Raw genomic sequence first — 12,715 nt, 5'->3', positions numbered from 1 at the left:
ATATATATATATATATATATATATATATATGATCAGTACTGTAGATACTGTAGATACAAGTGACTCATTGATGACTGTAACGTGTCTGATCCTCTGCAGGTTGATTTCGACGAGCCTCTTTCATGGCTCGCCCAGCATGTCATGTATTGATCAACTTTTCTGGTGCTAATCGGTCATCTTAATACTGTACATTGTTTATTAAAAGAAGACCACAATTGACTTTTTCACATTTCTTTTCTTCACATTATGATGACGTATATTTATAACAAGAACAGAACAACACGTTATTACGTCTTCTGCCACATATGAACGTTACCCTGAGTCATTTGTCTACAACTATAAATGTTTCTCTTTTGAATTAACACAAGAGTATTCCTAAACCCGAGCTTCTTGACATGACACACCATATTGGCCCGAATATAAGACGGCCCTGATTATAAGACGACCCCCTCTTTTTCAAGACTCAAGTTTGAAAAAAGACTTTTTGAACACCAAATTTATTTTTACACAGAAAATAATTACAGTACATCTGAAACAAATGATTATAACAAAATATTTGAGAGAAAGAGCATGTTATTTTGCCTCATTCAAATCTAAGTGCAATGACATTCGTAAATGAATGGCTTCTGGTTTTTGAAATGTAAATTACATCATAACTTCTCCTCAGCTGCCGGTTAACCTGGCCGATCATCGACCCACCTTTCACCAGATTGTCACTACGTTTCTCCATTTTCTGTTATGTCTTCTATTATTTTCTTCTCCTTGTTAATTGCTATTTTTTATTTTTATTCTTCGTGCTACCGCTATTTTTATTTTTATTCTTCGTGGCAGGGGTTCACTTTGGCCTTGGAAGTCAAGTTCAGCATTCGCTTCAATGATATCTGGCGCCATCGCGTCGTGAATGGGTATAACGTCTAGGCCCCGACTATATGACGACCCCCACTTTTTCAGTCATATTTCAATGCAAAAAACACCGTCTTATATTCGGGCCAATACGGTAATTGTTATGAAAAGTCACAAGTATTTGAGTCACCTTTGTTTGAGAGTCACGTAATCTGTTTCAGAAACATTTATGCAGGAGGACAAATAAAAATGCCTGATAGGAATTGGCTTTTTCTCACTACTGGGATAAGAACGCCTACTACAATTATATACAGCAGCACATAACTCTTACGTGTTATATGAGTAATAGAATGAAATGTTCCTCCACAGGACAGTGCCATGAAATATTGTGCAATATTATAAAGATAATTGCCGGTAACTGGCATAGCATTAGTGAGCACTGTCAATGAACACATCAGGTGAACTTGCACGATTTCATCAACTCCAATGAAAGAGGGCATCGAAATACTGGCACTCATTAAAAAATGAATCCCTTTCAGTTATTAATTGAAAAGAATTTGCTTTGTTGTGGCCGGACTTTACTACTGTGCTTGTATTATAATATTTGATTGTCGTGTCCCTGAATACTGGCGAGAGGAATAAATATTCGAAGGAAGTGACCTTGCCATTCCAATACTTTTGGAGGGGACTGGATAACCATTCCCAGCCATATTCACGCAGTCTTCAATTAAAAAAAAAAAAGGACGCTTGTTTTGAGGATTTGCAGAGCTCACTTGGAGCACACGAATATGCCATTAAAGAGATGTTCCCAAAAACACTGGAACCTGAATCTCCTGACTGTGAGCCGGTGCTAACCACAACTTCCCCGTGCTGCCGCAGATCTGTTATTGTGTCTCAATAGATTGCGCTAGCGTGCCTAAGATTTTGACAAGTGAGCGTGCATAAATTGCCCGAACTACATCTAAAATCCTTCATTACTCACTTGTCTGAGTCACCCTGTTTCATTTCAAGTGCCATATTAATTGAGCCTCGCTCGATCCCTCAATTGATGCTCTCCAGCGTGTCCATGGTGGTCTTCTGCTCCTCTTTGAAGCTCGATGACTCGCCATTAGTGTACGCAAGCTGGTACTGCTGCAGAATGGTGGCGATGACGTGATGGTCAAACTGCCTGGCGTCATCCAGGGGAGTGTTGCCCCATCTGCCAATAAACACCATGACATGGACTGTTATACTGTGCTTTCAGACCGACATTTTTGGGCATCTCTTCTATTAAATATCACACCAATAAATGCACATTATAAATTGGACACTGTCTACCTGTCTTTGATGTAAGGATCCACTTTACATTCATCAGTGAGGAAGATGACAGCTTCTACATGACCTAAAAAAAAAAAGTGTGTGATAACATCTTGGCCAAAACACAAAAAAACATATCAAGTGTCAATCAAAAGAGACAAGTCTAGAGTGTAGCCTGCGTCTCGCCCAGCGTCATCTGGAAAAGGCTCCAGTTACCCTTGACCTGAATGAGGGCAAATAGTAGAGCAAATGGATGGATGGACTACAAGAGAGTCACCTTCTGCTGCAGCGATGTGGAGGGCTGTACGAGAGTCGTAGTCTCGCTGGTCCATGTTCAACGTAGAAAGAGCAAACCTGGAAGTCAAGAAATGGGACACTACCACTGACTTTGTTTGCAAATAAAAACTTAAGTTCAAAAATAAAACTGGAAAATACACTTCCATGAAGAAAATACATTAAAAATGAAAATGCTTAAAAAAACAATAGAAAAGACAACTAACTGAAACTACATTTTAATCGGAGGTTTCTGGCTTGCACACAAGAACTACACAAAAAAAAAAAAAACTAATTCTAAAACTAATAACAACAAAGCATTAAAAAAACTGAAACTAATAAAAACTAGCAAACCTGCCCTAAAACTGATTAAAACTGAATGAATTTTAAAAAGACCCCACACAAAACAAAATAAGAACTAATCATTGTGAAAATTCCCAAACTATCATAACCCTTGCCTAGAGTGACAAATCTGGAGTTTACCAATTAGCAAATGCTCTCATAAATGGTTGATGATATTTGAAATAACGCATTGCTTTTGAATCCCTTCTGACAAAAAGAAGTGGTGTTCTTTCTCCCATCAAGAACCCTTCTGATACCTCCTCAGAGCAGAGACGTCACCGCTGTAGGCCGCAAACATCAAGTTTACAACTGCTTTGTTCTGAAGGATGGAGAAGTAAGTACGATGATGATGATGATGATGTTTTGATTTTGAGAGTGGATGCAACTTGGCTCGGAACTCACCGGCTCGTCATCTAAGCTTCTTCTGGGGTCGTGCTTCTTGGTGAAATGTCTCAGGTTGTCGTAATTGTGGAAGTTAAAATGAGACACCAGCTCCTAGTCAATCAAATGTTGGAATGGATCACACAACACTCAAGGCCGATGGGCAAAACTGCGATGTACCTGGCAGAAGTGAATGCCGCGCACGCTGTTCCCCAGGCGATCCAAAGAGGGAGACCAACACACCATGCCCATGACATTGGGGACCACCAGGAGAACGGCACCGGAAACCCCAGATTTGGCGGGCAAGCCCACCTGGAAAGAAAAAATCATAAAAAACAAGCCTATCTTTCTCAAAGCACCTGTATTTGATGATGAAAAAAAAGCCATCTCAAGTCAGTGAGGCCTATGAAAGCGTAACTCACATGGAAGGCGAACTGTCCAGAGAAGTCGTACATCCCGCAGGAATGCATGAGACTCAGCGTGTTCCGAACGGCCTCTGTGCTCAGCACACGCTCGCCGGTGATTGGACAAATGCCTCCGTTGGCCAGCGTGGCCGCCATGACGCTGCCCGACTCACACGTCATCTCGATGGCGCACAGCTGCCATGGAAAAAACGAAGACTGATTTTGACATTTGAACTTCTCATCCAACTTCAGATATGACAGAAAAAAAAAAAATCAAGCGAGTTTTTGCGATAATCCACACTGAAACAAATTTTGTTGAATTTATTCCAGATATATTTTTATTAAGTGGACTGACTATACATCTGGATCCAGATTATTTTCTTTTGTGAATCCAATCGACGAAATAAATTTGAGTGAATTCCACACATCCATTTTTTTTCAGGGTAGATTGATAAGCATGAAAGAAAATGGGTTAAAATTTCTCGCTGGACCATATCCAATATGTATTCGTCCATTGACCACGCTGCTCTAGATCCTCAAAACAATAGATTTCTTGATTTAATATGTCATCAATTACTATATAAGTCAGAAAGGTCCTCACCTGAAAGTAGAAGTCAAGGGCATCACTCATGTCAGCGTTCTTGGGGAAGCACTACAAGTAAAACATACTCACATTAGAGTGATAGCTTATTCAAGACATGAGAACTTTGTTTGGAAACAAAACCGACACGCCAACTTACCTTTTTTTCCTTGAGGTAATAACCAATTGCATAGTTCCGATCACCTGTCTCCCTCTCGGACTGGAACCTGTGAGCACGTTACAGCTAAGAATCGACAAAAGAAATTACAAAATAATAGTTTTCTATTCCTGATACTCACGTTGCATTGCTGAAGCCAACATACTCTGCTCCCGCTGTACGCTTCAAAAAGTCCATTACCTGAAAACAGACATGAGGAGATAACATTGTGGGACATGGAATGAAACCTATGCCATGTGCACAGTGAAAAAAACAAAAAAAACAAAAAACAAACACTTTACTCACGTAATCGAACCTCTCTGCTTTTTTGGAGTCAGGCTGTAAAAAAAGACAAAGGTGAAAACTGAGATTTTTGTTGCTGTTGAAACAACGATTCATAGCAGCCCTACAGATGGCAGTGTTTGAGAACTTTGACTGGTCACATGATGTCACAATTTGCATGTAATGTAAAAAAACTGCTGCCTGGAACAACAGTTGTCTCTAATTCTCTTTATATATATATATATATATAGAGAGAGAGAGAGAGAGAGAGAGAGAGAGAGAGAGAGATATATTTTGCATGAGTTATATTCCCTATGACAGCTAACCTGAAATCATCGATTCACCAAACGTAAACAAGTTTCAAGCAGGCAAGGGCACTCCTCCTGCCTGCGGACGCTCTGATTGGCCGGAAGGACACGCACACCTAACCCCCTCCCTCTCCCATACAGGCCCTCCCTCACAAGTGACCCAAGGTTTACTACTTTGCTGTGAAAGTAAAGCCAATTTCAAACAGGTGGAACACGTCCACATGCTATGTTTATCTGTGCCCACAGATAAATGTGACGTCTGTCAAGACAAACGGTGATGGTTCAAAGTCCAGCCTCAGTTTGATCAGTTTGTTTTGCCCAATTAGGTAACCGAGTCACAGCCCAGCTTGCTCTTCAAATATTTTCAGGATGATCACAAGATCTTTCATTAGACTTATATAGGACTATGAAAAAAACTCATCTTATCTTACTTGAAAAACAAACAAGAAAAAACATTTGTAATGGAAAAAAGGTTTAAGGACTTATTATTCACTGCATGATCAGAAAGCATCAAAATGTAATTAGTTTCTAATTGTACCATGAGCCGCCTCTCTACAAAGGTGATCCTGATCAATATTACCGTATGTGCATTGCTGCACACACCAGAAGTCCAAAACCAGGGTGTATATTCTAAAATAAAAATCTGAAAAATCTTTCCAGTCATCCGTGGCAGGCATGCAATGTTTACCTTTATTAATGAACTGATCACGATAGCTCCAGCATTCACCATTGGATTGTGTGGTTTATCTGCACGAGAAATGAGAGCATGTTCTGAATGAATTGCTGAGACTCAATAGATCTACTTCACAACCACTTATTGGAAGCATTCTTCTGATGTGATGGTATAATTCAGGGTCTGGCAAAACAAAAGTTGTACAACCTGGTTGGATCCTTTTTGGTTTGTACTGTTTTGTATCGTTCATTTTGTTGTGTGTTGACATTATTAAAAGTAACATCTAAAGAACTGCTAGTCTCCCTCGTCTCAGTTAAGGTCACAGTTCATGGCTCAACAAAAAGGAAGAGACTGGGCAAAAATTACATTCATGGCAGAGTTCCAAGGCAAAACCACTAATGACCAAAAAGAACATAAAGGCTCATTTTACGTTTGCAAAAAAAAAATAAAAAATCTGAATGATTCAAAATACCGTTGACTTCGTTGGACAAAAGTTGAACTTTTTGCATCTTGTTACATCAAATTTAACACATAAAAAGAACCTCAGACTAACAGTCAAACATGGAGGTGTTAGTGTGATGGTCTGGGGCTGCTCTCCTTTTTCAGGACTTGGATGACTTACTGTGATTGATGGACCCATGAATTCTGCTCTTCAATGTCTTTACAGCCATCAGTTCATGACCACAAGCTAAAGTGCATTGGGTTCTTCAAAAATCCAAAACACACCAGAAATCAACTTATTGAATGTCGAAAAAGAAATAATTTCTGAATGAAGATTTTGGAGGGACCTGGTCAAAGTCAGTGCATGAATCTGATTGAAATGCTGCTGCATGACCTTAAAAGGCCGTTCATGCTCGACGACACTCCAGTGTTGCTGGAATTAAGCAATTCTGAAAGGAAGGAATGGGCCAAAATGTCTCCACATGCTGTAGATGTTAAAGACTGATTGCCAGTTTTTGCTGCTGTGGGTGTCCCAACAGAATATTAGATTTAGGAGGCAAGCTCTTTTTAAAAATGGGGCTAGGTAGTTAAAAGCTTGCTTACCCTCCTCATTCAGCGATAGGTTGTTGAACCTGAATCCACTAGGCTCTTTGCCCACAAACTGGTGGACGTGTTCGCTGCCGAGTTCATGCACAGCGATGGCGTACTCCAGTGGCTTGACACACGACTGCAGACAGAAGGGAACCTTGGTGTCACCCATTGAGTGCCTGCACAGCGCGGGCAGATGAATGGAGAAACATGGACAAAATGAAATGGTGCAGATGCTGAATGAAGGATGTCAGAGTGGAACCATGCATTTAACAAGAGGATGCTTACCTTTGTCCATCAACGGTACACAGAGATACTCCCCAAATGTCAGAGCTGAATTTTGCAAGTTGAGGAATGTAATCAGCTACCTGCATGGTGACGTGAACAATGAAGTGCAGACTTCTGTTAGATTTCCAATGCACTATGCATTGAAAGAACAACAACATAAGATACATAACATCTTTCTTTTTTTCTCTTCTGCATGTACTGTGTGTGTGTGTGTGTGTGTGTGTGTGTGTGTGTGTGTGTGTGTATATATATAAAATTATTTTTTTAAAGGTCTGTTTTGTCCGTAAATGTGAGTGTGATCGGCTATTTGTCTATACTGTATGTGCTATGGGATAGGAAGTTGTGGATGGAAGTTTTTTTTTTAAATCAATTTTATGCTCATTAATCAGACGTGGATGTCCCATTATATTGTTTCATGCCCTTTCATCAACGGACACTGAAGGGATGGAGGCCCTGGATGAGGTACCACTGCAGTAAATACCATTGTGCATCTGTGACTTACTTGTCCCCCATCTTGCTGTTGTGCGCTGTCATATATGACTTTAATTTTCTGAGTGAACGCTTGAAAGTCTGGGATGATGAACATTTTTCGGAAGGCCTTTGTCAGCAGCATGATGTTGTTACCTACACACCTACAGGAGAATGACAGATTTGTAATTAAAAAAACACTTTGATGTAGAAAAAAATTAGCACACTGACCAACAAATTTTTTTTTTTTTTAAATCAGAGATGTACCTATTCCGAGTCTACACTCATTTTTTTCTCTAGCACATCTGGTTTTCATAATATGGTCATAATAAGAAGAAGAAGAAGAAGAAGAAGAAAAAGAAGAAGAAGAATGATACTGATATATGTAGTATTGTAATATATTCAGCAGCCATCCCTAATCCAATGAGATTCTAGTGCAGGTGTGTCAAACTCATTTTTGTCATGTGCCACATTTTAGTTACCGTTTCCCTTTGAGGGCCGTTATAACTGAAACCACATGTGCAGAGGTCAAAAATAACTGTTGATTCAACTCTTAAATTACTATCATGGGGGGTTTGGTAACAAGAAAATGTTGAGACTATCTCTCTTATTTATTACGTATGAGAATTAAATTTTTGGTAGACATTTTAGAAAGCATCATGGGCGGTGACATGTTTGATCTGCTTTCGCGGGCCACATAAAATGATGTGGCGGGCCATATCTGGCTCCTGGGCCTTGAGTTTGACACCAGTGTTCTAGTGTGAGATTTGAGACACCAGAAGAAGTAGAGAGGGTTTGCATTATTCAAATGGTCATTTTCAGGAGAAAAATAGTTTCTCTCTCTCAGAGCATTTTCTGTGAGCCTGAGAAGGAAAAGATGGGAAGAAAAAAAATATTGAATATGTCCATATACTGTACAAGCCTTTCTTTCAATTTGTTAGGAACCAATCTGTTGGAGTATTGAACTGTTGAGCTTGGTTACGTAATGGAGCTCAGCCTTTCCAAGTCCTTGAGCACACTCAGCTTTCCTGCTGCAGCTCTTGGCTTGCATGTGCACATGTGAATAGGGTCTGGTGACAGCTGTCGCCTCAGAAAGGCCTGGCTCTCTCGGTCAGTCTCCGCTACTAAACACCAAAGTACTTTCTAAATATAGGCTTCGAAATCTAGAAAGCCCCTGAACTTCACTCGTCCTTTCAAATTTTGATTTCTTGCACACGCTTGTCCTCTGAATGACTGACCAGGTCCAAAGAAGGCAAAAGGTCTAGTGATAGAAGCAGCATGGGTTCACTGAGTTTGGGGTCTCACTAGGAGTACATGAATGCATTACAGCATACGGGAGAAATTTCGAATACAGTACCTTCTAAAGAGCGTTTTGTCCATCATGACAGGCCCCAGTGAGTCAAGTGTGAATTGGCGAATCTGACGCATGCAGTCACGCAGCCGGGGGTCAGAAGTCCACAGACCTGTTTTTCTCAAAGCCTGTACACACAACACAGTTGGGTGGTCTTGTTAACACAAATGGTGAGAAAAAAAAAAGTTTGCTGATGTCTAGGAACCTTCAGCGTCTCTGTGGATGTCAAACATGGAATACACATTTAGGAACAAGTGTGGGAGGGATAAGTGGGACAGCAGCTCCATAAGAAATGTGTTTGGTTTGAAGGACACCACATGGATAACTCCGTAGGACATATCAGTTGACTCATAAACAGGGTTATGATAGATTTGGATTTATTTTATTTTGACTTTTGTTTTTAATTCAATTCGTTGTATTTATTTTTTGAGCAAGTTAATTTTTTCGAAAATGCTTCATTTGGGATGTGAAGGAAGACAAGAATGACTTAGTCGTAGATTTAGCAGCTTTAGAAATCACAGCATTTTTTTTTTGTAACGTGTATGTAAATAGAATGATCCGTCAGAATTCAACAGCGTGTTCCATAGTTCAAGATTATAAGATAATGCATAAATTCATTTAGACACATCAGCTGCTATGTTTATGAGCCATCATTGGTTTGTCTACAAGCAAAAGTCATTTTATGGTGGTGTCAAAAAGTCCAGGACCTCTTCTCAGGTAACATATCCATTCATCCCGTCTCTATAATATCTTATCCTGTCATGCATAGGGATGGGCCATTAATAAAAATGTAATCTTGATTTTAATTTTAGCTCCTCGCCATTTTAAAAATATTATAATAAACGAAAAATTATTAATGTGCTAAACAACGTGATGAATTTGCAAGTTCCTGGTGTTGTTGAAGTACACTGAATGCACCACGTTGCTTGTGGCCGTCAGCGTGTGATGTGTATGTGATCTTGCTGTCCTTGAGCGTGCTTGAAGATGTTTAATGACACGCCAGTTAGAGATCAATGTAAACGTAAATATACAACAGAAACAATTACACACATTGTATAGTTAAATATAAGACGCTTTTCATTTTAAACACATCGCATGTGCTAATGCTAAAGTCAATGTAGAATCCCCTTCACACGCTAACATGAAATTTAGCATCGACCTCCTGGAGTGACAATCCTTCAGATAACAATGCACAAACACATACACACAGTTAATATAACAAAACTCAAAAGTAAATACTCTTCTCACTCCACTCAGTGAAAAATGAGCCATGTTAATAGAGCACAGTCACAACTTTCTTCTTTGCTTCTTGTCTCATTGTTAAGTCTTGTACTCCAGGCATGAACAGCACCACATTGCCCCTACAGGGCCAAGGAACAGTTGGTATTTATTTTTCTTGCTATCATTTGATTGTACAGTATTCTTATTTTACTTTGCCATTATTTTAATTTTTGGTTGTCCTTTCAAAGTTTATTTAAAATTGAATTCTCAATGACTGACACCACACCAACTCACATTCACACACGGAATGGCATGAAATACGATCTGTGACGTCCAAGGTTAGCCCAGTAAATCCCAAGACTTGTGGAAATAAAAATGTACCAACAACAACAAAAAAACCCAAGTATGATTCAGATAAAAGGGAGATGCTTATTCAGCGAATAAAAAAATGTGTGCATGGATGCAAGGCAGCAGAGTTTTGAATGCGCGGAATGAAATTGCAAGCGGCTTGAATGTCACATGATGTCATGTCTATTGAGGGATGTAGTGGTGATGGAGCATCGAATGAAAGGCAGACAACACCCTGCACTGGTCCCAAGTCAATCATCACGTTCTCACTTACAATTAATTACATCTTCACATCTACACACTTCATAGCTCCGTAAAATGCATAATGTGTAATAAGTTACAAACAAGCAAACATTCCATTATGCTGATACAGCATAATGGAGTTTACTAGTCTACTGTGTAAATGTTAATGCTGCAACAGATTGAAAGGGAGAAAAACAAACATGTCCGACTATGCAAACAACAATGCCACTGGTTTGCTGTGCTCAATTCCACCTAGTTCTACGACCTATTTCTACCTGAGTCACGTCTACAAACACAGCCAATCATCCGAAGAACACAAAACAAGGCAGCTGTGTACACAAGGGTCACTTCTCTGAGGTATGCAATCTGTTCCATTAAGGAAGAACGTCACCATAGACACAGAGTTCACCAGATGTCTGATCTATATGTAATGTGATGTGACCAATGAGGTCACAAAAGTCAGCCGGATGGGTTAAACAGGGCATTTCATCCATAATAGTAAGAAATAAATAAAACAAGAATAATAATGTGAATAATAATGTGACCTGTTGATTGCATATGTGAGACTTCTACAAAAGACTGTATCCTAATCTAAGGCCTTGAATACAATGCGTACATTGTAGAGTGATATCAGTATACTAATGATGGAGCAACCTGGAAATTTATCAAGCTGTATTAGCACCAACATCAATCCAGTTCAGAATTATCGAGCATGTATATTTAAAATGTTTATTTCTGTTTTATTTCTACCATTTAAATGGCAAAAGAGATCGATCTATGTTGTTTTAGTGTCCTTTACCTGTGGTTCACAACCACGATTCCTTTTACATGAAAAAAAAATCTTGGACACCAGATGACTTTTGATTCAACTGCACTGGGCTCTTATATGTCTCCTGATGTTTGCTAGCACAAATGTCAGAGGTATGTTTAGGAAGCACAAGTGGGCGCAGTGTTTGTGTACAGATGCAGAATGTCCATGAAGGAAAGCCAAACCGATGCGGCACAGGTAATGTGAGCGTGCTGACTGTGACTCACTGATATGAACTGTGACATGGGGATCATCTCTCTGCCGTCGGTGATTGTGTAGAAAAGTAAGTCTTCCATACTAGACATCAACCTAAAAACACACAACACAAAACAAAATATACACTGTACTGTCCTGAACTGTTCCTGCAATATACAGGTACATACACGCACATATACATATATACCTGTATATATATAGCAGATGGTGACATTACATGGGCGTCCATTCATGTTGCATTTCTAATCACTCAATTGTGGTGGCCTGCGAGGACCTACTTGCCACGTCCTTGCTCCACATCAGGACCGGTCTGGTAATGAAGAAGGGCTCTGTGGGTATGAGGTGGTGTTGTGAGCCGGCAGGGCAGAAAAACGGCTTGCTGCGTCCTGGACAGAACACTGCTGTCAGCTCCAACTCTGTTTGTGATGCCTGCATTCTTAAATAGCCGCAAGGCTCCTGGGTTGGCTGTCCTCAGAGCTTTCAAGCAATGCATAGTGATCAGTAGGACCTACTATTTGCTAATTGAAAAGAGTAAAATTTTTCTCCCCCTCCAATGGTTGATCGAGACTACTGTGAACAGTACTTTAGGGCGTTCACAGTGAGTAGCAGCTGCTCTTTCAACTACATGCTGCTCTAAGGGGGTGGGGTCACGCGGCCCAATGGCTGAGATGCCAGCGCAAATAAACAACAGCAGCTGCTGAGACTGAACGGGATATTCTTTGAGCTACCGTTCATGATCCTGATTGGTCAAATGTTATCGTTGCAGTTTCATCCACTGGGAAGTTTGACATCAAACTTAAGTAGGAAACATTCCATCTATACAATTCCCATTGTAAAGGGGCGGGGATAATATTTACTTTAAATCTCATTTTTAGACAGGTGTTGATCACACAGAGGTCAATCGTAACAAACACAGTACATGTATTCTAATTAGCATTATGAATATATACAGTATATACTCAGTGGATACAAAAGGTTTACACACCACTACTCAAATGCCATGTTGTTTGGATTTTAAAATTGAGAACAAGATAAATATTGCTGTAAAATCATACAACTCAATTAAAATATATATATTTTTGAGAGGTGGGAAAAAATAACAACAAAATAAAATGACCAAAACAATGTGGTTGCCTCTATTATAATTGCGATGTGGCGCACTTCAAACTGCTAAATAGGAATTAGCATTCTCAGGTTATTATAG

At 39.7% G+C, this 12,715-nt stretch overlaps 1 protein-coding gene across 4 annotated transcripts; it reads right to left on the bottom strand.

Moving 5' to 3' along the window:
- Positions 1 to 1,519: 1,519 nt before the first annotated feature.
- Positions 1,520 to 12,142, bottom strand: LOC109528551 (glutaminase kidney isoform, mitochondrial-like). 4 transcript variants are annotated; one of them, XM_019891322.1, is made up of 19 exons: positions 11,872 to 12,140; positions 11,790 to 11,838; positions 11,523 to 11,604; positions 8,682 to 8,803; positions 7,359 to 7,488; positions 6,857 to 6,936; positions 6,584 to 6,747; positions 5,555 to 5,613; positions 4,583 to 4,615; positions 4,419 to 4,477; positions 4,280 to 4,346; positions 4,141 to 4,191; positions 3,558 to 3,734; positions 3,316 to 3,447; positions 3,157 to 3,249; positions 3,012 to 3,073; positions 2,417 to 2,493; positions 2,161 to 2,224; positions 1,520 to 2,041 (listed from the first exon to the last, which is right to left on the bottom strand). In XM_019891322.1, exons 1-19 carry the CDS (start codon positions 12,002 to 12,004, stop codon positions 1,885 to 1,887), a joined length of 1,791 nt encoding a protein of 596 aa, XP_019746881.1. In that variant the 5' UTR covers positions 12,005 to 12,140; the 3' UTR covers positions 1,520 to 1,884. The 4 variants fall into 4 exon arrangements, with proteins under 4 accessions (XP_019746881.1, XP_019746880.1, XP_019746882.1 ...); XM_019891321.1 differs by having other exon boundaries at positions 11,790 to 12,141; XM_019891323.1 differs by lacking the exon at positions 11,872 to 12,140 and having other exon boundaries at positions 11,699 to 11,808.
- Between the last annotated feature and the right edge of the window lie 573 nt (positions 12,143 to 12,715).

Source organism: Hippocampus comes, unplaced genomic scaffold (assembly GCF_001891065.2).
Source record: "Hippocampus comes isolate QL1 unplaced genomic scaffold, H_comes_QL1_v1.1 scaffold174, whole genome shotgun sequence".
Lineage (NCBI taxonomy): Eukaryota > Metazoa > Chordata > Actinopteri > Syngnathiformes > Syngnathidae > Hippocampus > Hippocampus comes.
This window is presented reverse-complemented; position numbering and strand designations above follow the sequence as displayed.

What these genes read in the sequence shown, in the direction of transcription:
- LOC109528551 (XM_019891321.1), bottom strand. Translation starts at nt 12,004, where the DNA reads ATGCATTGCTTGAAAGCTCTGAGGACAGCCAACCCAGGAGCCTTGCGG. An exon ending in CCATGTCACAGTTCATATCA is followed by an intron (nt 8,804 to 11,522) that starts GTGAGTCACAGT and finishes TTGTGTGTACAG; the next exon opens with GCTTTGAGAAAAACAGGTCT. An exon ending in AACAGCAAGATGGGGGACAA is followed by an intron (nt 6,937 to 7,358) that starts GTAAGTCACAGA and finishes GTCACCATGCAG; the next exon opens with GTAGCTGATTACATTCCTCA.